Consider the following 27,248-nt stretch of genomic DNA (forward strand, 5'->3'; position numbering starts at 1 on the left):
TCTTTTGGAAAGGAGGGAGGAGCATTATTATTAAAATTAAAACACATTCTTGCAGACAATATTTATATTCTTGGATAGCAATCTTTATTCTTTAGCTAGTGCAGAAACTATGCATGATTATATTATCACAACCACAATGCAGGGGGAGAGTTGTGTGTCCTCGGGGCCTCTGTAAATGTAAAGCTTGCATTCCTCCATATTTCACTGCTCTGCAGCATGAAGATAAAGAATATCTGAACCGCTCCTGCATCTGCTGCCACCCATCCCACCGAACAGCGCCGCACTGCCTTGGCTCACTCGGCTTCTCTGTGTGACACAAACCTGCCTGCAAAACAAGGCGAAATCAAGCTGCCTTGCATTTTTATGCTGGTGGAGAATAGATGTGAAAGGTGTGTTGAATAGGAGTGGGGAAAAGAAAAATCTGTTTTTCCTGTGCAGTTTATGGCACTTTAACCATGCTGTGATTCTCTTTTAATTTTTTTTTTTATTTTAGCCCCTTGACATTTCTAGTTTGTTGTTTTAAAGCTTGTTAGAAAATTACCACAACTAGCCCTCATCGGTCCCAGCAGAGGCCCATTTAAATGAAATATGGGCTTTCACTCAACTTTAACAAATAAAAGCTATTATGAGAGATTAAGACTTTTGGCTTAAAATATGCTCAAGAGTCCCTTTTCCTGGCTGGCTGGCTGGCTGGCTCAGAAAGCCTGTATATAATTTGCAGGGAAAGAAAGAAATGGAGTGTGTTTCAGACCGAGTCAGGGAGGCTGAAGAGGAGAAAGCGAAGGGGAAAGATGGTGAGACAGACGGCGAGCAGCAGCAGTCTAACATGTCAGAAACAATCTGAGTCTGAGCCCCGCAGTTGTAAAACTGTCATACCTCGTAGGAAACACCAGCAGTGACCTCAGAATTGGGCTAAGGTAGCCTGTCACACCCATTATACAGTAAACACTCTGTAGAGGGCTGTGTTTTGGTTGGGTTGTCTCCCTTAAAGTAATATCAATACATTCCCGGGAGGCACAAACACAACACACGACTGCCATTAATCAAACGGTCAAGAAAGGAATTTTCCCATATTTAAGCAATTGGTCCCACATTTTTTGGCCATTTGAGACAAAACATAATGATTGTAATTATTTTTTCTCTTTCTGTTTTTTTCTTTTTTAAATCTAGGACTAGAAAGGTGAATGTGTGAGAAAGCATATCTCACTGGAGTCTAGACGTGGAAAAAATAAATACATTTGTGAAGATAAAATGTAGTCGATTCTGCTGTGTGTCCCAGTTCAAAGTGTTGTTTGATTTGGCAATTCAGAGAAACAGTATTCTCAAAAGACAGCACAGAGAGTATGGAGGACCAAATCTGCCAAAATCTCAACCAAATAAAATCCTTGAAAAATAAAAATGCGAGTGTGAGTTTGGGAGCAACTGGCACAAGGTTGACCCTTTAATGCACTGTGAAGGACAACCGTGCATGAATAGGTCTGAGGGAAACCATACAGGGAGTGCAGAATTATTAGGCAAATAAGTATTTTGTCCACATCATCCTCTTCATGCATGTTGTCCTACTCCAAGCTGTATAGGCTCGAAAGCCTACTACCAATTAAGCATATTAGGTGATGTGCATCTCTGTAATGAGAAGGGGTGTGGTCTAATGACATCAACACCCTATATCAGGGTTATTAGGCAACGTTCTTTCCTTTGGCAAAATGGGTCAAAAGAAGGACTTGACAGACTCAGAAAAGTCAAAAATAGTGAGATATCTTGCAGAGGGATGCAGCAGTCTCAAAATTGCAAAGCTTCTGAAGCGTGATCATCGAACAATCAAGCGTTTCATTCAAAATAGTCAACAGGGTCGCAAGAAGCGTGTGGAAAAACCAAGGCGCAAAATAACTGCCCATGAACAGAGAAAAGTCAAGCGTGCAGCTGCCAAGATGCCACTTGCCACCAGTTTGGCCATATTTCAGAGCTGCAACATCACTGGAGTGCCCAAAAGCACAAGGTGTGCAATACTCAGAGACATGGCCAAGGTAAGAAAGGCTGAAAGACGACCACCACTGAACAAGACACACAAGCTGAAACGTCAAGACTGGGCCAAGAAATATCCCAAGACTGATTTTTCTAAGGTTTTATGGACTGATGAAATGAGAGTGAGTCTTGATGGGCCAGATGGATGGGCCCGTGGCTGGATTGGTAAAGGGCAGAGAGCTCCAGTCCGACTCAGACGCCAGCAAGGTGGAGGTGGAGTACTGGTTTGGGCTGGTATCATCAAAGATAAGCTTGTGGGGCCTTTTCGGGTTGAGGATGGAGTCAAGCTCAACTCCCAGTCCTACTGCCAGTTTCTGGAAGACACCTTCTTCAAGCAGTGGTACAGGAAGAAGTCTGCATCCTTCAAGAAAAACATGATTTTCATGCAGGACAATGCTCCATCACACGCGTCCAAGTACTCCACAGCGTGGCTGGCAAGAAAGGGTATAAAAGAAGAAAAACGAATGACATGGCCACCTTGTTCACCTGATCTGAACCCCATTGAGAACCTGTGGTCCATCATCAAATGTGAGATTTACAAGGAGGGAAAACAGTACACCTCTCTGAACAGTGTCTGGGAGGCTGTGGTTGCTGCTGCACGCAATGTTGATGGTGAACAGATCAAAACACTGACAGAATCCATGGATGGCAGGCTTTTGAGTGTCCTTGCAAAGAAAGGTGGCTATATTGGTCGCTGATTTGTTTTTGTTTTGTTTTTGAATGTCAGAAATGTATATTTGTGAATGTGGAGATGTTATATTGGTTTCACTGGTAAAAATAAATAATTGAAATGGAATTATTTCAATTATTTACACTGGAAAATAACTCAAAATGTTAGAAATATTCCAGTATTAGAAAATCAGCACTGCTCAGTGTTAGCCATTGTTAATCTTCAAAACTGACTAGGTTACTTTTAAACATATAACACTGTCAAAAGTGTTAAATTAACACTCAACAGTGTTGTATTTAACACTCAGAGGTGTGGACCCATATAGACACTCTCCAGTGTTAATTTAACACTGGAGATTTTGCTGTGTATATTTGTGAATGTGGAGATGTTATATTGGTTTCACTGGTAAAAATAAATAATTGAAATGGGTATATATTTGTTTTTTGTTAAGTTGCCTAATAATTATGCACAGTAATAGTCACCTGCACACACAGATATCCCCCTAAAATAGCTAAAACTAAAAACAAACTAAAAACTACTTCGAAAAACATTCAGCTTTGATATTAATGAGTTTTTTGGGTTCATTGAGAACATGGTTGTTGTTCAATAATAAAATTATTCCTCAAAAATACAACTTGCCTAATAATTCTGCACTCCCTGTATAGGTGAAAGTGTAAAGAAAAAATAACAGAGTAGGAGAACTGAAAAAATAAATAAAATGGAAAAATGCAGGAAAATTAATGCATACAGTTATTTTAAAATAGATTCATTTTTAATTATTAAATAATAAATATAATTAATCCATGTAATAATTTCAACATTCATTTGTTTAATTAATAATTTTTTTTTACATCATGTTTAAGTCAAAATTAACAGCTTATTATCTCAAAATGTCAACTTCAAAACTCAAAATTTTTAAATACTAATTTGAAATTTCAACTTACCTTTTTTTAATTTCTTTTTTTTCCCAGTGGCAAATATAAGCCTCCATATAGAAACTTTTGTTTCCTCATCATATCATTTAAAGCCTTGTTCTCATTTGAAATCACATATATTTCTCATGTATGGCAGCCATTTCTAGTCATTTTCTGACTGAAAGCGTGCCCTGCTTTTGTTTGGCGCCAACTTCGCAGTTGGAATACTGAGACGTTTTATAGCATTAAACTGCAGGGTGCCTTTATTTAAAAAAGGCTTTCATTCCCACCCAGGATTGTGCCCAGCCTAGTCTGGATGTGAAATACAGTGGTACAGTAACATGTGGAGATAATTATGAAGCTAAGATAATCAATGTCATGCTTGAAGTTACATAGATGCCTAAAGCAATGTTTTCTTGAGCCACCAGTTTGAAAATCAAAGTGATGGGTTTAAAAAAAGAAAGAAAAGAAAAGAAAAAGAAAGCTTGGCCCTGGCTTTGAAACTATACCGAGCTGCGATGAACTGAGCTACTACACACGGTGAAATGCTTTATTATTGCCTTCTTGTAGCCACTAAATGACCTTTTATGCAGACTACATCAACAAGGGTTCATATTCCAGCAAAATATTTGGTTTAGGAGTTAAGACAGACACACATGCTCCAAACCACCCGCAAACGCATTAAAACAAAAGAAAAATGAGGACACAGTAATAAAAATGCTTCATTGTGACATTTGTTTTGGAAATATTTTGTTATCTAAACTTCCTGTCAGAGTCAGTTTGGGCGCACGGTTTGATGCTCAGGGAAAACGTCCTGACACTTTTATGGAGGTACAGATCAAATTTCAGAAGGAAGCTCCTCAGTTGTTGCAGCTTCCTACTATCAGCGTGCCCCAGAGCAAGGCGAGGAAGATGCAGAGCTGTGAGCCTCGCTTCTAAGGAGCCCCAGATCTCCGAGCCAATTAGAAGAAAGCATGTCCCCAGACGTGGGGGGACTTTTTCTTTTCTGGCACAAGAGTACAAAAGCGGAGAGGCTATTAGTTTCACGGTCTTTAACCCTGATTTGCTCAGAATGAGAGGATAACTTGTGTAAAAAGATGACTTTTTAAGTAAAATAAGCCATAGAAAATCTGCTGGTACCGCTGGGCTGATATGACTTTAGCTTGAGTCTTTTATATTTGACAATAGAAGGCAATAAGAATAAGAGACACGAGTGACAATTAGGATCCACAGTTTTTTCATTTCTAAATATTTTGCTGTTTTGAAGCAAGTAGTTTCTGTGCACGAAACACAAGAAAAGGTTTATTTCTCATGTATTTCTTATGCTAAATCCCCGAGGATATTAGACTGTGTTTCACATTATTTCACACCACTATAAATACCAAAGCCCTTAATGCAAAATAACCAGGCTGTATTTCTTTCCCACCTAACACGCTACATGAATAACTATTCATTCTGCATTTTTACCCGACAAAAGCGTTGCGTTGAAAGGTTGCTCGCATACTATGGGCACCCCGACAAGAGGCCTGCAGTTCAGTCCACTTGACGTCTCCTCCAGTGGCTCCACGGTTTCTCCATGTGGTGAATGACTGTGTGAAAAAAAGAAGAGAGACCCAGAGCTCTTAGTGAAAAGCAAGTATCCTCAGTTGACTCACTAGTCTTGCTGGTTTTCCTGAAGAGGAATGATTTAAAAATGTAAGACATATAACACTGCTAAATAAATAATAAATACAGGGGCAAATATCCTCTCTGTTGTTCTGAAGCATTTCCTTCATCTCTCTATTTTTTTCTTTTCCATTTGTGCAATGCAAGAAAGAAAAAAACATTCAGAAGCCGACAGCAAAAAAACCATTATGGAAAGTCACTCTGAGCTGCTGCTCTGTGTTCTCTGTTCTGTGTGAGCTCACACTCAAAAAAGCTCCAGGCAGCCCAAAAAAATCTCCCAAGTTTTCACCCTCCACATGTCTTTCACATTTCAGTCTTTGTAAAGCGCAGAGCAACACTTGTTCCTGCCTTGGTCACATTACTCCTTCTTTTTTTCTAGCCCCCCCCTCCCTTACTATCCATAAATAAACTTTTTCATGGACGTGCATTTTAGCACATTAGCTGCATTTCAAGAACTCACATCTTGTTCAGCACAGTCAAAAAGAAAGGGCAGGAAGGGTCTTTTCAGTAAATGCATAAAGGAAAATCCCACACTGCGCTCAGGGCCTCTGCAGTGAACCCTCTGTTCCTTTCCTTATCGCTTTGCTTCGTCTACACCCTGAAAGGTCTTGACTCGAGTCTGCTTCGAGAGTGCCAAGAATGTGAATACTCTGTATTGAGACGTTTAGAGAGGGAAAAAAGATGATGGTGGGAATAAGAAGAGTACACGGCGGTGGCAAAAGTTTTCTCTCCTCTCATAAAAAAGAAAGATTAATAAACAGCATGTTGCCCTGATAGTGACCCATTTTTCTACCTGCTGCAAACCTGACCAGTATCTCAAAAACAGGAAATATCACACATGATGAGTTTTTGCTGCTAGTGTGGCTATGTGATTGAAATAGCCCAGAAACTACTGAATGTTACTGCAGAAAAATGGGAAGTTACCAGGTTGATGGGAAGTTTTCATATTATAACAGAATGTAACGCCTTCATTTGAAGTTTTCCTGTGTTTTATCCGTTAGACTTTTATTTTGAAGGATGCCTTTATGAAATATACTGCTAAAAAACCTTAAGAAAACTTTACCTTGATCTAACAGTAGTCAGCAAATACTGAGGTCATCGGCCTTTTGATAAAAAAAAAAATCAAAAATAAATTTTCCGAGCAACATAATGTGTCTAAAAAGTCCAGTAACAATAAAACCACAATGGGAAATGAACGTTCACATTTTATTTAAAAACAGCAGTTTAACAGACTTCATTGTGGAATTTAAAAGTTTTTACTTTGCTTGAAGTTTATCCCATTTATGTATTTATTTGTGTGTGTTTGTGTGTATGTGGTGATGATGGTTTAGGTTTTTTTTTTTCAGAACCACTCTTATTTTGTGTTTTTTTCATTTTATTTATATTCCTCATGACTGGATCAAGCTGCTGTCTGGACTTGGATTCTGGATTTGGACTGAGCTGGACTGAGCCGGCGGTTTGGTTTGGTTTCCAGCTGTGTTTTGCTGTAACTTCACATGTGGTTTCCTTTGATTTTTGTATTGCTGTGGCATAAAAATCAAATGCCAAAATACATGTCAACATGACATACTCTGGCTTCGCCAAACATTTAGTTGCTGCGCTTTAGCTCTAACTATGTATTTCTGTGATCCCCTGGCTTTCCCCCTTGCTGCGCCATGCGGCTGGCATCTGTTTTTAGTAAAATATCTTAATAACTACTACATTGTTATGAAATTCATGATTTTACCCCTGGTACTTTTGAACTTGGATTTGTTTTTTCCCCTATAATTGCCCCCCTTGTGATCAGCTGTTACAGTGATCTCTTTATACTTCGGCTCAGCTTCATCGTAAAGCTGCATTAGATTTGCTAAATTCTAATAAAGCGAATCAAATATTGTCAGCCTGACTAATTAGCAAACATCTGCTAACACTCTGAGCTAAGATAGTAAATATGGTCGGCATCGTCCTCGCTAAACGTCAACATGTTGTCACTGTCACTCTGGGTAAGTTAGCCTGCTGGCATTAGCATTAAGTCACTGCAGCGCGCCGACTACAATTTTCCAAACATGCCTGCTGTAATCTTTAAACCCTGGTGCAATAATATGAAACATTTGCTCATATAAGAGTAATTATCTTCACATATGAGAAAATACAAGTGATGAAAAATTCCTCAGATAGCTTAAAGTGTTACTGGCGCTTGTTTGCGGCCTCTTTGTTGGTGACTTAGGGGTTTAATATGTCTTTTTTTCCCATCTAAAGTGACCTTAAAACTATATCTGCTTTTTCTCTTTGCACGTCTGTGTTGCCAGAGGATTGTACTTGACCCTTCCTTGATTTTCAGACAGCATTGCTTGTTTTCCCTGGTGGATTTTCTTTTTTTTGAGGGGGGTGGGGGGCTGGGTTAACTGTCGTTTAATGCACCGTTAAAAGGCTGCAGCTGGAAAAGTGAACAGGAACATTTTTAACAACCTCACAAAGCCCCTAAAGCCTAAACCCAGAGCTGTCTCTGACCACCTCACGCAAAAGAGGAAGCCGTCCCTCAAACCGCCAGGCTCCAAATGCTGCATGTCAATCTTCCTCGGCGCGGAGAGGCAGTGGTCATTTCACTTTCATTTCTCTGACCGAGCCTATCAACTATTTATTCTGAAAGCTTCTCCTGACCATGGAATAAATGTACTGACATAATTCAAGTTTGGACAAGGGTTCTGTGAGATATGGTGAAGACCTTGAAGACATCCAGGAGAAATGGGGAGGACAGGGGTTGCGTTTTAGTTTATTTCCACGGGGGGAAGAGGGGAGGATGGGGGAGTGATCTGTCCTGTAGGAGAAGTTAAAAAAAAAATCATCATAAAGACAATGGATAGCTGGGCTGCATCCTTAAGTTGTACCATTTGATAATATATCTGTCTGAAAAATGAATCAGCTCACCTGGGGAGGGAAGCAATGATTTCCGTTGCTTGTCTTTGTGTATGGTAGCATGCACAATCTGCCCCCGGGCCAATTAAAGGCAAAGAGGAAATATTTAGAGTGACTGAAGCACGCACTCGACGTGATGAGCAAAACTTTAAAGTGAGTAAAAGAAAATCAAACTGTGAGATGCAGACAATGTGGTAAACACGCCAACCAGGGGTGCCATCGTTCATATTAGATCCGGGACCCCGGAGTATCATTGTGCGTTATGAGTTCAGCATTAATTGCTGCCTTTGGGAATGTTTGTTCTTGACGTAATTACTTGTCAGAGGGGGAACCTTGACTTTCGATGAAGCGTGAGCTGCAGAGGAGCGTCTTTTGTGACAAATAATTCAGGTTTTTAACAAGACAGAGTCGATTCCCTGCTCTATAAAACAAGAGAAAGAGAGAAAAAGAGGGAATTTGCTCCTCTGCTAGTGGTGCTTACAGTAATGGCAGCTCGAGCAAAGACCGGGCTGTGATAAATATGGGACTATGAGAACAAGAGCTAATGGAGGGCTTTATTGCCTATGAAAAGAATACAATAAATAGCAGCACCCGTCCTTACTGCTGCTTCAAGAAAGTCAAACAAACGCAGCAAGAATCATTTTCAGACTCAGGCAAACATAATTAGTTAAAAATAAAGACGTTCTATAATTTAATAGACTGCTCTGCCTGAAATGGAGCTAAAACTGTACACAAACAAGTTTTTGATGTCAGATTTTGAGTGTCACTTTTCACATTTATTGCTCTGCTTGACCGTTTGACAAGCGTGTGCACGCGCGTCAACACTCTGGAACAGTCACTCATGCACATGCACACACGCAGGCACACATGCCCTGTTGGACTCAGAAGCCTTGCGACCGTCATGTCCATCTTTTCAAACACTGTCCAGACAGGAGAAAAACCTTGGCCATCAGCTCTCCTCTCTGAACCTGTCCATCACTGTCACTCTGGATCAGTGGTGCAGAACTCATCCTTCCTCTCCCGCTGGTCCCCGCCGGACTGGACTTGCTCAGCCTAGCCCCTCATATCGCTGTCAGGGGTCCCAACTGACAGCCTGCTGCTGCAGCTGATTCCAGTTTGTTGGCCCTGCTATGGGCTGATGCCAGCAATCTGTGCTTTGGCAGTGGGTGGCCGTCTGCTAAGGCGAGGCTTTGATAGGTACAATGATGGAGTTATTCATATGGGCATCTTAACACCCCTCGAAAGCACTATCATATGCATGAAATAGCAACGTGTTGGAATGACAATCCCTGACTTTGACGTGAGAATGCTCAAATCCTGCAGTTCACAGGCAGAGGTGGTGATGTGGGTAAAACACGCACACATGCTGCAGTGTCTCAACTTCTCGACCAGACCGGATGTCACACCAGTTCCCGCGTCTGTGCGAGAGCAAAGGCCTTTTCTTTCTCCCTCTCTCTGCACCACATGTGTGAATTCTATCGTAATGGCTGGGGTTTCCAGAGAACTCTGGATCTTTCAAACAAACCACAACAGACAGTAAGACCCAGCTTCTCAGCCTCCCACAGAGACAGGGACAGTCAGTGGAGAAGTGAGAGTGGGGATTGGAATTTAATTACAGCCTTAAAGCCCTCAGAGTCCAATATGAGAGAGAGGGATGAGACATAAATCTACAGGGGTGCCTTTGTTTGTACGGTGGCTACAACAAGAAAATCATTCAAAACCCACTGCGGAGACACAGAAGTCTGTAGTACGGCGGTTCAAAGTTTGACGAATGAACAACTGGGATTTCAAAGACTGTCATTCACTCATTTATCCCAGCTTTCTTTAATTAAAGTGCCCATTCTTGCCTATTATGGAAAACAGTGCTTCAATAAACGGCTGGAAGTAACAAAGACAAATATAGATTTGATTGCACGCCCTTGGGCAAAGTGCCAACCGCTCTGTTCGACTGCATGTAAAAGTTATGTTGAAATTTCAACAACTGACAAAAAAAAATGGAAAACTATTTTAAGTGTTTACTAAACTATTGCTGACATGCAATAGCAGAGATTGATGACTAAAAACTCAATTCATCTTTTTTCCACATCGCTTCGAACAAACGCAATTCTATTGTGTCCAAGTGAGGGAACATGGACGTACTATTACAAGGGAACCTACGGCCTTATGATTAGATTCAAAGCTGCTTTGGCCCTCACATCAAGGGGCTTTTCTGGGCTGCAGATTGGCCAGACTGGCGGCAGAGCATAGAATCTGCAGAGTGAGTTAAAAGTCACAGGCCTGCTCCCAGTCCATTGTATTTCAGCCAGGGTGGGGCGCGGAGGATGAAAACCAGATTGGGTGCTCCACATACTGTTCCACATACAGCATGAAGAATAAGACTCGAAGGACGCTCTGTGTCTCTTTCTCCTTCGCTTCACATTTGTAAGAGAGATGCAGCGAGGAAGTGTTGTTTTAAGACTTAACCGGACTCTGCTGTGATATGTGTGACAGAGAACATTTAAGGGTTGTATTCACAATTGAGTGTCTCGCAGTGGAACCGCGGAGAAAGGGAGAAAAAAAAATCTGGCTTGTGGCTCTGTGAGAGGCAGTCAGGGGGTGGGGCACCCTCTAGTGCAGAAATCCAGATGTAGGTCACTGCCAAAAAATTCCAAAATCCTGATGTTCTGGCCAACAGGGAGGCTACAAAACCTTCTCCATGTAAATAACGTCAGCAAATCACCCCCTACAAGCCGTTCCATAAAAAATCTGGAGACATTTAAGCTGAGACAGCCATGAGAATACAAACCGCATGTCTTCTTCTGTTAGGGTTTCTTAAATCACCTAAGTTCTGTTAAAACAAAATATAAGGGTAGAATTTGACGGGGGACGAATCAGGCGGTAGGCGCTGAGGTATGACGTTTGCGAGGCTTATATAGGGAAAAAGTTGGGATATCCTACATGTCAACCATGATTGCTTTTGGCAGTAATATCATGCAAATCTATCTCTTCAAACTGACAGGGTTTGCTCAACAAATTGCTACAAAACACTGCGTTCATTTCGTTTGCCTGGACAAGTCTTCAAGTATCTCTTTGAGTAATTGAATAAAGTTGTGAGGCGAAGTTTCCACTGATGTGACTGGGCTTGCTCGAGCCTGAGATAGAAATGTCTCAGTCCTTGGTGTTTGAACTAACAGGATGAGTCTGGAAAGGCCGCGTGGAGGCTCTGAGACTGTGAACAAGTCTAAAAGAACAATTCTCCTCACCGAGGGAGAAAGCCTGAAAAAATTAACACTATAAAATTGTGTCCCTAGTGGGTGCATGCCGATTCCACCCGTTTTCTATTCTTTTTGTGTAATCGCAGCCATGTGCATGTCATTGTTCCCTCATTTCAACCGACTCCACCACCGACTCTTTATCCATTTTTCTGACACATGCGATCTCTTTCAGCAAACTTTAATGCCTTTTTTCTCTCTCCAGAAGCTGTGAGGTGTTACCGTCCAGATGTTTCAGCCTCAGTTCAGTCATAGGCGTTCTGATTAGGACATAGCTTTTAAAGATCTAGCTGAAATGTAGCTACGTGTGAGATGGCGGTGAGAAATATGGAAACGTTAAAGAATCGGGAGAGCGATGCACATAAATGTTTATGTCACTCCATAGACTTAATAGTTACTTGGGGCTGCCACCTCCTAGCCTGACATTTTCTCTCCATAAAAATCGCAGCAGAGTGACATCTGGATCTCATGCAGCACACTGATTTAATACTTCAGGCATCGGGATGGTTTTCACTACCTATCTGCTTTAAAACTCAATAACGTATTCACTCGCTAGCCATTCCAGTGAGAAAATGTCCCCAGTAAGGCTGCAAATGACAATTGTCTTCAAAATCTACTCATATGTTTTTCAAAATTAGAAAGCTAGGGAAAATACCGTATTTTCCGCACTATAAAGCGCACTTAAAATCCTTTAAATTTCACAAAAATCGACAAATCCAGTGCGCCTTATGTATGAATTCTGTTGTGCTTACAGACCTCGAACCGATTTTATGTGGTACATGGTGCACAAAAATCTGTCAAAAAATGTTTTAGCACGACTTTGGTAAGCTACGAAGCCGCACCGCTTGATGGATTGTTGGAGCATTATGGCTGCCGTAGTCAGGAGCCTCACGGAGTAATCTGGGTCCAAAACTCCGTCCCAATGTCAAACGAACACTGTGACATCACTAAGAGTTAAAAACTGTCTAAATTCTTTTATCTTTAATAAAATGATCAGCGTTGCTGCTTTACCAGGTGTAACAATTAAGTTTAAAATCCAGGTATTCATGAAAACAGAATTTATTAAATTTAACAGAGTTAGAAATTAGCAGGAAGTTAGCTCGCGAGTTTCCACCTAGCATGTTCTGACTGAGAGATTTCTGAAAAAATTTAAACGGACAGCTCTGCTATCACTTCCAACATAAATGAAGACAGAAAAATAAACAGTAGTGACTTTTGTCGAGTTACTGAAGTTGGACTAGCACATAATGATGTGCTACATGATCGCTAGTGACACAGCTATGTTAGCATAACATAAACAGAGTAAAGCTGAAGGATGAATGCTAACTTTTTTCCACTTGATAAAAGTTAACTAGAGAATTCAACATTAATGAATCAATGGTACAGAAGTGGAGGAAGCAAGAAGAATCAGTTGAGTAAAGTTTGAGTTATCTGACTGTTTTGTTTCACTTAATGCGCCTTATAATCCAGTGCACCTTGTGAAAACAGACCCGTTCATCGACAGTGCACCTTATGGTCCGAAAAATATGGTAAAGAGAATCCCCAACAATCATGAGCAAGCACTTGGTGAAAATGGGAAGGAAAAACTCACTTTTAACAGGAAGAAACTTCCAGCAGAATCAGGGTTGGCGAGGGGCAGCCATCCGCTGCCTCCGGTTGAGGGTGAAATAATTTCTTTTACGACCAAAAGGTCAAAAGTCAACTACACCAAATTTAAAATGCCCCACATGCTTTCCATTGCATATATATATATACTGTATATATATATATACTATATATATATACTGTATATATATACTGTATATATATACATACATATATATACATGTATATATATATATATATATATATATATATATATATATATATATATAGTACATGTCAACTATTGTTGCAGATAAATTTTCTGACCTTGGTCTGAACTCATATTCAGGTCCACATTGTTTGAATTATTAGAAACATTTAAAATGTTTCAAATCTATTTTTTATTGAAGGACCAACAAAATTCACTTAACCTTCTTTTGGGGTTTGGGGCAATAAAACCAAAAACTATTCACATTGCCGGGACATGACAAGACTGCTTTTTCTTTTCCTCTCTCATGTCAAAAACCTTTGTTTAATTCTAATGAATAATATAATATTTTCAACAAAGGGTTGTAGAAATACCATTTTACAAACTTCTTGAGTTAATTACGGACAGACACAGAGACTTCTGGCGTGTTTGCATAACATTACGGCTGTGCACAAATTCACCCCCCTCCTCCATGGTGAAAATCCCCTGTGAACTCAGCTCTAAACAAAGTGTAAAGGCTGGCAGTACACACATGACATGTATGAACTTTGACATGTCAACATGACTGGTTGCATTTATCCCCGAACAGCCTGCGACTGACCAGCCACGTAAGACTGCTGCACCAGCCACCGAGGTTAATTAACTATCTGGAAACTATTTCGGCCCAGCCAAGTTTGTGTCACTTCAGGTATGTCTCCATTTAATGTCTTCCGCTCTAAGTATGCGCGGCTGGTGCTGGCTCTGAGCGCTTTTCCGTTGTGTGGAATTATAATGACGGGACAGAAAAGGCAATAATGTGGGCACAGACTCAAAAAGGTTTCACTCAAAGGGTTCCCAAAGAGCATGTGTGTGTTTTGCCAAAAAAAGAATGAAAACATTAAAATTATACCCTCGCCTCTTTTACATTAGCATTTCCATCCAACATACAGCCTGCAAAACAAAGGATAAGAAACCTGAATATTAATATTTTACCTTTTTATATAAAACCCTATTAAGTTATTAAAATATTTATTTTTGAACAAACAATCATTTATATTGCAATACACATTTTGCATAGAAGCAAACCAGTTGTAGTTATTGTGGTTAAAACAAATGGAAAAAGGATTTTTGCACTGATTACTCACAACATGTAGCCTGCCTTCATTCATTCTTCATCTAAGTCAATTCCACATTTAAATTAAAAAAAAAAACCCAGCCTCACTAAACTGACAATTGTACATATCAGGTCCTAATCAAATCCACTGACTAATCATTCACATTTTGGGTTGACTCATCAATCTAGCAGAACCTGCTTCAGCAGCAGCAGCAGCCTCCCATTAGATATTTCCTGCACCATGATGATAAGGAACATTTTTAAGATTTCTCCCTGCTAAACTCTGTCTCTTTCTCAGTATTTCTGGCTTGTCTTTATTTACCCTAAACCTGTTCAGGTCATGCCACAGTATCTTTATTTATTTAAGGTCACCAGTCTGTCTGAACCTGACTTTTTTTTCCCTTTTCACATCCTGTGACTGATTTTGTTGTGTCGTTTGGGCGCTCGTGTGGTTGCACCATCCAAGAGCTCCTAAGCTCAGGTCATGGACCATTACCCTGACATTTTCTGTAAAATTTCTTGATACAAATTTAATAAAGCGTTGAAGATCTTTGCCAAAAAAGTTCAACCTTTGTCTCAGCGAGGCATAAATATTGTCCCAAAGATTTCTGAAGGTGTTTTGCTTCTATCGCCTCCTTTGCACACCGCAGGTTGTGTGCTCTGTGATCGTTCAGAGGTGCCCACACCTGGGGAGAGCAGCAAAATTCCTGATTTTTCTCTATTTGACATGAAATGTATTTCTGTGAACCAGAAAGGTGTACTGAAAATGAGATTGATGGGTTAGTGAGCTATGTTGTTTAACTTAAAGTCAGAGTTTTATGTCTTATGAAAGTGGCTCTCTTTTTACCTGGTTAAATCACCGTGGTAACTGATGCTGCGCACAGTGCCACTCACGGATCCTTTTTTCCCAGCAGGTTTTAAGCACTATGTAGATTCTCCGTTGTAAGAATATGTTATATATGTGGAAGTTGTTAAGATGTACATCCCCCAAATAATTGACTGTAAAGTGAATTAACTGTGCGTGGCAATGTCACATTCAGCTAGTGATGCAAAAAAATATATACATGTTTCATATGGGCTTCTAATGTGCTGTTAAGTCTGTTTTACAGGTGGAAATGCACAGATTAGAAAAACTGATCAGGTTATTTATCACCAAAATTACAGATCAATCAATACAATTACTTTCACTTTGATTTGTCAACAAACAAAATCTATTTCTACGTCTCCTCTATTAGATTATGGGACACTAACCTGCAATGTTTAAATGTATCAAGAACATTTTCAGAGCTGTAATCTGCAACTTGTCGCATTAGAATAAAAACCCCAGCAGCATTAAAGAATTAACTCAAGTTAAAAATGTTTATTTTTCTGCTCTGTGCGCTAAACCCAGAGATTATTTCTGCTGCATTAATTGTCTATCTAATTTGCAGCAGTGTTGCATTTTACTTTTATAACTTTACACGCTGGCTGAATTTAGCTGCCATCAATTTACATACTGGTCTGAAATTAAAATGGTAATAAATTTTTTTAAAATAGATTTTTATCACCTTTTCATAGTCATTATCATCTGATAACATCTCTGGTTGGAGTAGGTTTATTTTCTGCAAAAGAAAAGCCATATGATGCGTGAAATGTTCCTTTTTTAATGTGAGCATGTCCAAAGTCTGAAACAGAAAGCCTGGCTTAACAGAGGATGTTGGTGACACCTGTTATCTCTGACTTGGATTTTAGGTTGTGCAGAACCATCTAAGACAAAGAACGGTTGCACTATACCTCTCTGGCCATGAGAAATGCATCTTTTTCCAGCTTCTTGCATCTCTGTAATGCTTCTTTAACAGCGCCCTAAAAGTTGGTGTGAGGCACGGTTATGACCTATCTTTGGTGAGAAGAACAGACTCTGTATGTCTGTATTCACAGCCCACACTTACAGTGTCAGCTCCTTAACTGGAACACTTGACTCCAAGTAGCTTTTGGAAAAGTCATTAGCCGAGAGGTTCACCTACTTTTTTTCCAGCCTGGAATTGATTGTGCATGTGAGATCACCCGAGATAACTTTTGTTAAAGCCAAATGTCTTCAGTGTTCTTTTTTCTTTCTTTTTTTTTTTTGAGTGGAAATGAAAAAGAAATTATCTTCATGAATGACAAAATAAGAAACTAAAATGCAACTCCAGTGAAAAAGAAAGAAAGAGAGAAATTAGAATATGTTATACTGGTATAAAATTAATTGGTTGTTACGATGTTGAATATTAAATATATTTATTTCAATAGTTTTATCGACATCTGTAAAAAGAATTAATCTGCTGTAATTAAAATAATTTTTGTTTTAACCACCTTAATAGTCATAAAACAGCTGAAACCATTCAGTAAGCTAAACTAGTGCCCCTATTTGTGTAGGTTCCATGTTTTATTATCAGCTCAATAATTAAAGACTAGCCCACCTTAAACTCTGATCCCTTTTCTCAGCACACAGTGAATCTGTGCTATCTTTTCTCATTGCTGCAGCTCGTATCCCATCAGGGGTCTTAAAAGAAGGGCTCTCAGGCTTCCGTTGGGTAAAGATGAGGGATATTCTTCTATGTTAGTAAATCAAAAATCACAATAATCACTTCTGTAGCTTGTAGTTTGTCTCAAAGGCAACGAACAGACATATTAAACTGCTCTTTGGCGCCTACATTCATGCCGGATCTTATTTGTTTAGTGCATTAGCATACCCAAACACTGCATGAAACCCAGTTGTCATATTGTTGCATTTGCTTTACCTGTGATGTGTTGAGATGTCTTCTGTTGTTATTGCGGCGCAATTCGGCGGGGGACATCAAAGCCTCGTTTTTTTCATGTAGAACAGCAGAAGGCTCTCAGAGACTTCGTATCTGTAGCTCAGTCAATTGCCGCCACTCCAGGATGGAATTTATTCCACAACAACAGCAGATACGGACATGTCATAGTGTCACATTTATCTGCAGATACAGTGATGCTCTACAAATATGAACTCATCATAATGTTAAATTAAATATCTCTGTGCGGAAGGCTTCTGACATGTAACCAGCCTCTGTGTGCGAGTGTTCCTGCATATCAAATAGGCAAGCTGATATTGCACAGACTATTACGCTATTATTGACAGCATTCACACTTTCATGCATTACATAAAACATTCAAACATCAAAAGAGGTGTGCTCCCTTTGCATTCAGCATTGCGATTATACGACCGCCACAGGATGTGCTGCAGAAACAGCCTAACCAAGTGTGTTTATGCAGGGTGCAGCAAACGTCCCTTTGCTCGGTGTTTCTGACACTCACACTAACTTTCAGAAATAACTCGGGCCGCTGTGAGATTAAAATCGAAGAAACAGCATTGTTTTGTTTTCCTTTCTGTGAAATAATTTAATGTTTAACATTCAAGTGCGCCTGTGCGTGTGTGTGTGTGTGTGTGTGTGTGTGTGTGTGTGTGTGTGTGTGTGTGTGTGTGTGTGTGTGTGTGTGTGTGTGTGTGAGCGGAGCTAGTAGGGCAGATAAATTCTGGTACATGGGTGGAACTGGATTATTGCCAACAAGTTCAAATTGAAGACTATTTTTGCATTGTTCACTGTGAGTGATTGCTGAGTGTGAGGCATTAGTTATGCTGACTGCGGAGCCATAAATAATATTTTACTGTGGTGCGGATGTGTGTGTCTGTTAGCGTGACATCTGGGTTTTAATTCTCAGAGAAAAATCCCATATCTGCATGATCCTACTAACGCAAGCCATCTGAAGAGAATACAGATGAGAGATGGTCCCTCTGTTCTCCCAGAACCTCCTTCAACAACACAGCATAGCAACATACACAGTGACCTTGGCTGATTAAACATTCCTCTCTGGTTTGGATTCAGAAGAGAGAGAGAAAAAGCAGCCTTTCCTATGTGTCTATAGTGTGTCTATAGCGTGTCCCTGCAAGGTGCTGCACAGTGAGACTGGGTTTCAAATGAATTATTTTAATAGTGGAGTGGTTCCTTGTGCTTTTGCACCAGGCTTGTTTGTGCTCTCATATGTATGACACGAGGGATACGAGTGTGCATATTTGCAGATAAATATGATTTCATTGAACGTGGCCTATGGAATTTATTATCATCACTCATTTTAATGAGGTAGCAACTGATAGGGTAACAAGATCACTAAGAGTAATGTTCCACGGGGAGAGTGCAAAGACCGCCACCAGATGGTTTGGTTGGGAATGACCGGAATACCAAACAGGCTTTACAAACAGAATCGTTTTACTTGCAAGGTTAGGCTGCATAATTTCTGCCATGTTTACAGAAATAGACTTGAAACAGCCTATTAGAGGGTTTGAGCCAAAAGTGGAAAGCAAAACGGATGATGTAGCACACTCCAGTTCATGCCACATCCTCTAGAAACACATCGTGATTTATACACACGGTGAGTGAACAGAAGTCTTTCACATGAATGCCACATTGGACTAATATCTACAAGAAAATGATGTTGTTTAGAAGCTGCTGCTGAGTGCATGCTAAGTGCCTGAATCACAACATTTCACTCGTGGATCGCTAAAGATATACTAAGGCATCATGTGGGTCAGACAGATCCCAGGTTTAATTTCATAGCAAATTGGTGGCTCTTTGAAGCCTCCGGTTACCACATGGTGACACTGGAAATGGTCTATTTAATACCTGTTATATTGTCACTAGACCCACCAGTCCTTCAGCTGCCCCAAGCCCTCTGTGAGACTGGAGAGGAACAAAGGGAATATGAATTAAGTCTGTAACCGAGCTGGCCCCTGGCATACGTCTGAATTCAGCAGTGCTTTATGAGCCTTTCATCTGATTCCGGTCTGATAATTCTTGGTCTTAATTACAATGGTATGAGGCAGACCTTAGCTGGAAAAAGATGTTGAACATAGGAATCAGAACTATCAAGAGGGTTATAAAAAAAACCCCTGAGATGAGCTAAGAATACCGCTCCCACATTCTTGATTTATAAAGGGAAAGTTGGAGTCAAGTTGAATATGGTGAGATCAGAAAGCCCTCCTGGAATCAACCATGTCTTCAGCGCTATGTGTGAGGAAGCCTGTGCAGACTTCTCAGTTCTGATTTTTAAGCAATTTAACAACACATTCCCTGCTGAACACTCGCATCGCGGGCCAGAACTCGTGTCCTCTCTTTCATGTCCAAGACAAAAAAAATGTAGAGCTATTTGAAAACTGCAATAATGTGAACGGAGCTAGATCCAGAAACAGTCACATCTTATTAAAGCAGACACAGAGCATGAACTGCGTGTTTGCAATGGCTAAATATTTAGAGCAGCGGCAGCAGACATTTTATTTGCTTGAAACACACAAGCACAGTCTGTTGTGCTCATGCCAAAAAGTAATTTATTCAGTACTCAGGAAACTAAGAAGAGGAAAATAGAACAATAGAAAAGTTATAAACTGAACTGTCATAACTGAAGAAGCTCTATTGATAAGACTAATAGTAAAAATAATACAAGAAGAGGCTGTAGATAAAAATAAGCAGCAACTTGGGCATTACTGGGAGAGTTAAATTCGAGTTAGAAATCTTCCCGCAGTATGGACCTGATAAGACCATTATCAGCTGCACTGTCATTTTCAGTTTGACCTATCTTTTCGGAACAAACCAACCAACCCTCCCCCCAAAACATAGCTTGGTCTAATTAAATTGTAGATTTAGATACCATGGAGATATTCAAGGACAGCAAACATAGCAAAATACTGCTATGAGTCACCTGGAGTGAAAGCTTTTGCAAACCAAGCAAGAGTGCAGCCAAAAAGAAAAAAGGGACCAAAAAAAAAACTTCAAACAGATTGATGAAACATCATCAAAATGAAAGTTCCCCCTCAGCGGGCTCATCTCTGCTCTCACAGACATTATAAGCACTCGAAAAGATGCTGTCTGTGGAATTGACAAGCAGGGCCAGGTCGGCTGTTTGATCTCACTCGTAATCATTGCGATGCTCCTAATTGATACAAGTTTGTCCCTTGCTGCTGCAAGTCCACTTAAAACATTTGATCCACACGGTAAATCTCTCCCTGAGAGGTCTCCCGGTGTACCTGTCACCTCTATCTCTGAGGCAAATGGAAACGGGTGAGGCTGAGGTCATATGCAGAGTCTATATCTTTCTGGCCTGTATTTTATTTATATAGCGCTTTACTAGTCCCTAAGGACCCCAAAGCGCTTTACATATCCAGTCATCCACCCATTCACACACTGGTGATGGCAAGCTACATTGTAGCCACAGTCACCCTGGGGCGCACGGACACTGGCGCCACCGGGCCCTCTGACCACCACCAGTAGGCAACGGGTGAAGTGTCTTGCCCAAGGACACAACGACCGAGACTGTCCAAGCCGGGGCTCGAACCGGCAACCTTCCGATTACAAGGTGAACGCCCAACTCTTGAATGAAACACCGATCAATGTGTTTCATTCTTTCCGTGGAGCCACTGTTTACTGTCGAGTGCAGTTTGAAAATGAACTTGCAGAGCTTAAAATCTTGCTCTGGACAGTTAATCCATAGGAGCAAATACTCTTAGATATTTATGAATATTGACCCATTGTACTGTATCGCGGTGCGATAATACAGATTATTTACCTGCGGATCGGTGAGGGTTAGGCGATGCTGGCAGGAACCTTTGATTCGAAATGAAAAAGAAGAAAAATACAATATTCGTTAATGTAACATCCAATTCAACACATCCCAAAAACAATTCAGGTTTATAGAATACATTATCATTAATGCAACCGCTACTAAAAAGAAAGCTGAATGCCCAGGGTGGCGGATTAAATTTCTCAAGCAAGGCTCCGTGCTCTGATATAGATTTTCATACCACACTGAAATAAACTGAAACCAGTAGCTGTCTGCGAGGAAGAAAAAATGCATCCATCAATCTAAAACCACATGGGCAAATGTCAAGGAGGTCAAATGTCAAAGGCTGAAAAGTTAAGGAGGCCTGACTTTTGAAATATGGTGATGCATCAATAGATTTCTGTAGCCACCGTTATATAGTATCAGTGGGGATTGACTGATTGATTGATTCTCTTGTTTGAATGTGCACTGGCTCTTGTCTGCATTTCTCATATGGAGGTAGCAGCACCACTAGAGGAAATTTGGAGTAATAGAGTTCGTGCTCAATTTAAAAAAGAAAAGAAAAGTTAACTGAAAAATGATATCAGTCCTGCATAATTCCTAAAAATACCGAAACAATAATTAATTCAATTCTGCAAGTTCAACAAACCACATGTAACCACTTTTGATGCAGTCTCTACTTGTCAAAGCAATTCAACTGCAATAAAACCGCACAAAAAGAGAAAGCAACAAATGTAATTCCTTCATATCTGTATTCAAAACGGATTCATGTAATGGCTTCACTGTAGCAGTGCGACTCAAAACACGGAGAAAAATAGCAACCCACTTATTTATGTAAGGCCTCCTTTTCTGTAATAACCGATCAAAACAAAGCAATGAAAAAGACTGTGTCTGGAAAAGAGATCACTGCGGTCGCCTCCCTGCTGCTCATAATGACAAAGCACAGGAAAATGCAAACACATGTTTCTCACAAATGTTTAAGCGCAACTTTCGCAGTTTAGTAATGCATTTTAAATATTTCAAATGCATTACTTTACTTTATTGAGAAGGATTAAGGCCACTTTAAAAAAAAAAAACAACTTGGGGGCTGTGAATTTTTTCTTTTTTTGGATTCTGAGAAAAAGACACATTTCTGACAAAATGTACATTTATCTATTTTATTATCTATATAAATTTAATCTCCCAATTCTGACCTTTTTTTTAAAAAAAATATTTTTGACTTTTATCTTAGAAAAGGTGAATTCTGACTTTGCTGTGACTTTTCAGAGTGTGGAGAAAACAAAACTTTAATCTCTGAATCCTGATTTTTTCAGTGTTCTGCGAAAAAAAAAAGTAAGTAGATTTATTTATGTAGCCCCTTTTAAGATAGAAATAAATAAATAAAATGAACAAAACCTTAAGCTCAGAATTTTGAGTCTTTTTCTTTTATCCGTCTTTAATTTCAACATATTGACTTTTTTCTATTTTTATTTAAATATTTAGATTTTGTGACATATTTGAACTCTTTCATATGTATTTATGGCTTAAAAACATATATTATTTAAAAAACTTTTTAAAAAACCTTTCCTTATAATATGACTACTACACTTGTACTAGCTGACCACACTAAGGTGGGTATCTGTTCACTATTTTCCTTCTAAAATCTGAAAAGGGCTAAAACACCGAATAACATAAAAGTTCACAAAATGCTCAATGTCCAACATCTGCAGCCTGTAGAGGACTTTTATACTTTTATACCAGTTTGAAAGAAGAAAGGAAATTAGAAATGAACTTAAAATATTTTAATTAGTTATTACACTTTTAAAGGGTGACTTATTACATTTGAGAAGTAACCCAATCCTCTATAGCGTAATCTGTTCTGTGGGAAAGTGGGTCAAGACAACTCTGCTATGATGGAGCCTGCACGAGCCCCATGGTTACACTCTTTCATGTAAAACCATACATGAGTCATGATAAATCGTTTGTCATGACAATCTTGTACAGCCAAATCCTGAACCATAAATGATTATGACCAGTGTCATGTCTTATCAGTATTGGCATTACACAGGCTTTACAGCGCGACAGCTCAGGTTTAATATTATCATAGGTCATTTACTGTGTTGTTTGCATTGCTTTGAAGGATTTACGTCCGGCCTACTCACTGTCCAGTTTTCAGTCAAAGGGGCTTATGTCTGCCCCAGAAGAGGAAAGATTGGGGATGGAAACAGTTGAGTCGAGGGTAACACTTTTGCTCAGTCGGGGCGGAGTGGGGGGAGCCAGACATTTAAAAGAGCTTACTGCTGTAGCTTTCACTCTGGCTTTGATTGTCTTTGCTTTGATCTGGTTTTGGGGCGGCCATGTTGTGCAGTGTTATCCTCCCATAATCTCTGCCATCGCTGAAACACTGCAGTGGAAAAAAACACTGACAGGGTTTCTGTGTCTCTGCACTGGGCAATATTTTCACCCCGCACAGTAAGCATGAAACACCTTATCTATTAATAAAAGCTCAGGGAAGAAACAGTTCTGAGGAAACCCTGGATACATCTTGGAAAAAAAATATAGTTTATTCATCTGAAGAAGAAAATATTGCAGTTATTTGAAATGAAACAAGCAGGATTCTGGCAAGGTGACCCAGAACACTTTCTTACTTTGCACTTGGACTTCCACGTGCACGCCCTGTTTTGTTAATGAATAAACCTTCCACTTAATCAAATGCAACATTGCTTTCCCTTCAGCAACTAAAACAGTGCACAACAGAGGAGCTCTTATGTGCTGCTTTCTAAGGGGGAAATTTTAGAGCGCTAGTGCTAAAGCAGAACTTCAAAGGGATATTGTGCATCTATCCCAAATTAGCTGCCTTTGCAACTGTCTGAGCACTTTGAGACCATCCTCTGTTGGTAAGAATACATTATCTTGCGGTTGGGAAATTACAGGCATTTGTGTAGTAGTGCACCATGAAGGCTGCTAAAGGACAAAAAACTTGAATATTTCCCACATAAAGACACAAAGGAGACTTAGCACAGTGAACAGAGAACCAATAGAGAAAAGCCCTTATGGTTTTCAGATCAACATTCCCAGACAGACGTGTTGTAAATATATGATACCTCTTCATGCCCAGTGCTCACCCTGCTTGGAGCTAACACAGGACTAGGGTGCCAAGCAGCAAATTCAAGCATCAATACTTGATGGCTGTAAAACTAAAACGGGAAGTGAATATACAAAATGTGTCCTGCATTCTTGCAGCTCATGTCTGACATTTTATCACTGTAATAAAAATGTTAAATAAAGGCTGATAAAAAAAAAGGACCACATGTTAGCTCACAAGTGGTCTTTGCAACAGGTTATTTAAGCCTCTTGTTTGGGGTCCAAAGTACATATTCAGCAAAAATATATTCTGTCACGTTTGTTGACACACTCTTGGAAGACCTTCGGCAGTTTGCACTTGATTTGTATCACCTGCATGTCATTAAACCATGAGCATTTGCTAGCAATGTGAGCTACAGTAGAGACAGGACCTACATCATACTGAAATATCTGATCGGACCGCAGCTGAGCACAATACGACACAGTCTTTGGCGCTGTTTTTTTTTTTTTAAATCTTAATTACATAAACAAATGCATGATTAAAAGTTGTACCGAAGCTCTGCGCCAGCTGTTTGAGGCAAGCTGACACAGCTGTATACATGTGTCTTTGCACACTAAATCAAATGTCCCATTGTGCTCATCTGGAGTAAATTAGGGGGTTAGAGGGAGGGGCACCTCGAGGCTTTGATATACAGAGGAGGAAATGGGTAATGTCCTGGAACCACATGCAACATCCTAATAGGAGCTGGTGACTGATAAGAGGGAGATAACCAGAACATCCGTGTCTGTCTGCTACCTGTGACCTTTTTCTTTCTCCCTTTAACCAGCTCACAATGTTAGAATAATGCAGATTTGAACATATTTAAGCATACACGTTGATCAGTTTGCCCTCGTTTCATGTGAGGCTTAATAGTAGCAATATTCATACAATCACTCCCAAGCTCACCACTCACGCCCCCTGCCTAAAGAAGAATAGGCGATTTTTAAGCAAAATGGGTCCAATAACTTCACTCCCTAGGTTTTAGCGGCCACAAAATGATTGCAGTGAATGTGGTATTCCAATGTTGTTGGTTTGAATCCCAGCAAGTGGAAGGAAATTTAGGGATTCAGTGACAACCAGGAGCTGGAGAGCTGCAAATATCACACACCCTACTCCCTATAAATTCAGCTGATGTGCTGTGGATGAAGGCACTCAAGCCTCAACCACTGGAGTAGAGCTGGTCGGTTGCCAACAGAGGAAATCTGTGGTTGTACTAGGCAGCTCCTGTGTGAATGTGTAGCAGGGCGTGTCTGAAATACAGCCACTCTACCCAATATTTCAATTGCTTGGACAAATAAGCACCTAGAATAGAATTATCATTGTTTTACAATGTCATCAAATGAGTCGAGAGTCGCGGTTACAGTATAATTACAATCATCATTGTGGCTATTGTTGTGATTAAGATAAAAGAAGGCTGAAAGAATGCAGCATACTCTCCAGTCACAGGTCTGAGGCGATCAAATCTGAAAACATGGAAGATATGGCTTTTCATTCATTCATTTAAGGGCATAAATCATTCCCTTTGAAGTGCAGCCGAGACTGTTTGCAAGAAACATAAGAAAGCCAATATGGAGAGCAGCTGGTCAATCGAGATGAATATGACCTGCTGTTTGCTGAGAAGAAAAGAGAAAGAAAGGGAAAAAACGAGGAGGTAAAAGAGTGAAAACAGATGAATGTTCCATTCAATAACCAAAATATCTCTTTACGTGCTTGCACGCAATTTCTGTGAAAAACACGATGAGGCACCACATTTTCAGAGAGAAAAACTCTTGGATAGCTATCAATCCACAAAAAACACTTCTTTTTTTAACCTTCAGACACGCCACAGCTCTGTAAGGACACACTGTCACATGTTTGTTGCAGAAAGTGCAACTTACTTTGGCCACAAGAGAAAGCCTTGTTTGTAAGTCTTAAATTCACACAGCAGACAAGCACCAAACTTTACATCAGCCAAATGCAATATAAGCAGACTCACTGAACCGAGTTTGCAAAGCTGACCGCAATGAACTAAAATCAAAAAATTAAATCAACTCCCTCTGACTGCGGTCAAGGCAAAACATGAGTGCACAGAGAATTGGTTCGGGTGTTTATCGCAGGTTATGCGGCAGAGGTCTGCTGCCCTCTTGTGTAGTGAAAGATAACTACAGCTCAAAGTTTGGCCTGATGCAATACCGAGAGAGAGAGAGGGAGCACAGTAAAAGCTGTATTTAATGTCACACAGTAAAAGCTACTGTTGGCTGCTCCCCTCATTCACAAGGGGTCACCCCAGCAGGTAGCTCCCATTATTTTGCTGTTCCTGCAACAAACCCCAAGGGATTTGTGTCCCCTCCCAGGATCAAAGCAAGGATCTTTCACTCAATGGGCAAACGTGCAATACACCGCCCTAGGAGCCACTCACACAGTATTATCAGTATTCTTATGTCAGTCATTCTGTTGTCTTTAGCGACTTTGAACACATTTGCGAGATAAAGCACATAAATCTGGTTTTCATCTTGCAAAAATAATGCACACGTTCACATTTCCAGGTGTCCAAGATATATTTAAAATCAAACAATTCAGGCAGCAAGGTCTTGGATTTGAATCCACCAGCCAGCTGGCTGTGTGTGTGTTTTTGTGTGGAATTTTACACTCTCCCTGTGTTTGCCTGGGTTTCACCCAGGTACTTATGCTTCCTCCCACAGTCCAAGCTTAGTAAACCCATTAGAAGAACTGGTGATTCTAAATTGGTGATAGATGTGAATGTTGGTGTGAATGGTTATAGGTCTACCTTTGCAGTAGACTGGCAACATGTCCAAAATTTACCGCACTTTTTTGCCCTACAGCAGCTGGTCTCCAAACTCCTCGTGACCCTGAATCGGATAAGCATAAGAAAATAGATGGATGAAATTTGCATTTGAAATGCCAAAGACGGCACAAATATTTCAGTGTAAATGTAAACAGGATAAATTCCACACAGGGATAAGAGTTCAAACTAATCTTTTAGTTGTCAGTAATAAAATAAGTAGTGTTGTTAATAGCAAAAATCACCTGTCTTAATCACTTAGCTAGCAATAATTGATTTCATTAAAATGCCAGAATAAAATTGGTTTGTAGGTTTTTCAGCATTTTAACATATGCTATAAGTTGCATAACAGCCCCCTGAAATGCAATCCAAAGGTGAATACATGTAAACCTAACTGTGGATCAGTGCAGCGACAACAAATGGTGGGGATATCTGGTTACAGTATGCAGGAAGGCTGCAGTCGAACAGGA

At 40.1% G+C, this 27,248-nt stretch overlaps 1 protein-coding gene across 3 annotated transcripts; it reads right to left on the bottom strand.

Annotated features, from left to right (window-relative positions):
* Window positions 1-70: 70 nt before the first annotated feature.
* LOC309693347 (uncharacterized protein) lies at window positions 71-26,982 on the bottom strand. 3 transcript variants are annotated; one of them, XM_082512453.1, is made up of 4 exons: window positions 26,764-26,982; window positions 20,900-20,937; window positions 5,074-5,195; window positions 71-325 (listed from the first exon to the last, which is right to left on the bottom strand). In XM_082512453.1, the coding sequence occupies exons 1-4, from the start codon at window positions 26,783-26,785 to the stop codon at window positions 202-204; spliced, it is 306 nt and encodes a 101-aa protein (XP_082368579.1). In that variant the 5' UTR covers window positions 26,786-26,982; the 3' UTR covers window positions 71-201. The 3 variants fall into 3 exon arrangements, 1 of the variants encoding a protein (XP_082368579.1); XR_014272632.1 differs by lacking the exons at window positions 20,900-20,937; window positions 26,764-26,982 and adding an exon at window positions 13,009-13,090; XR_014272633.1 differs by lacking the exons at window positions 20,900-20,937; window positions 26,764-26,982 and adding an exon at window positions 5,514-5,591.
* Window positions 26,983-27,248: the final 266 nt, after the last annotated feature.

Source organism: Aulonocara stuartgranti (genome assembly GCF_965226115.1).
Source record: "Aulonocara stuartgranti genome assembly, chromosome: 18".
NCBI lineage: Eukaryota > Metazoa > Chordata > Actinopteri > Cichliformes > Cichlidae > Aulonocara > Aulonocara stuartgranti.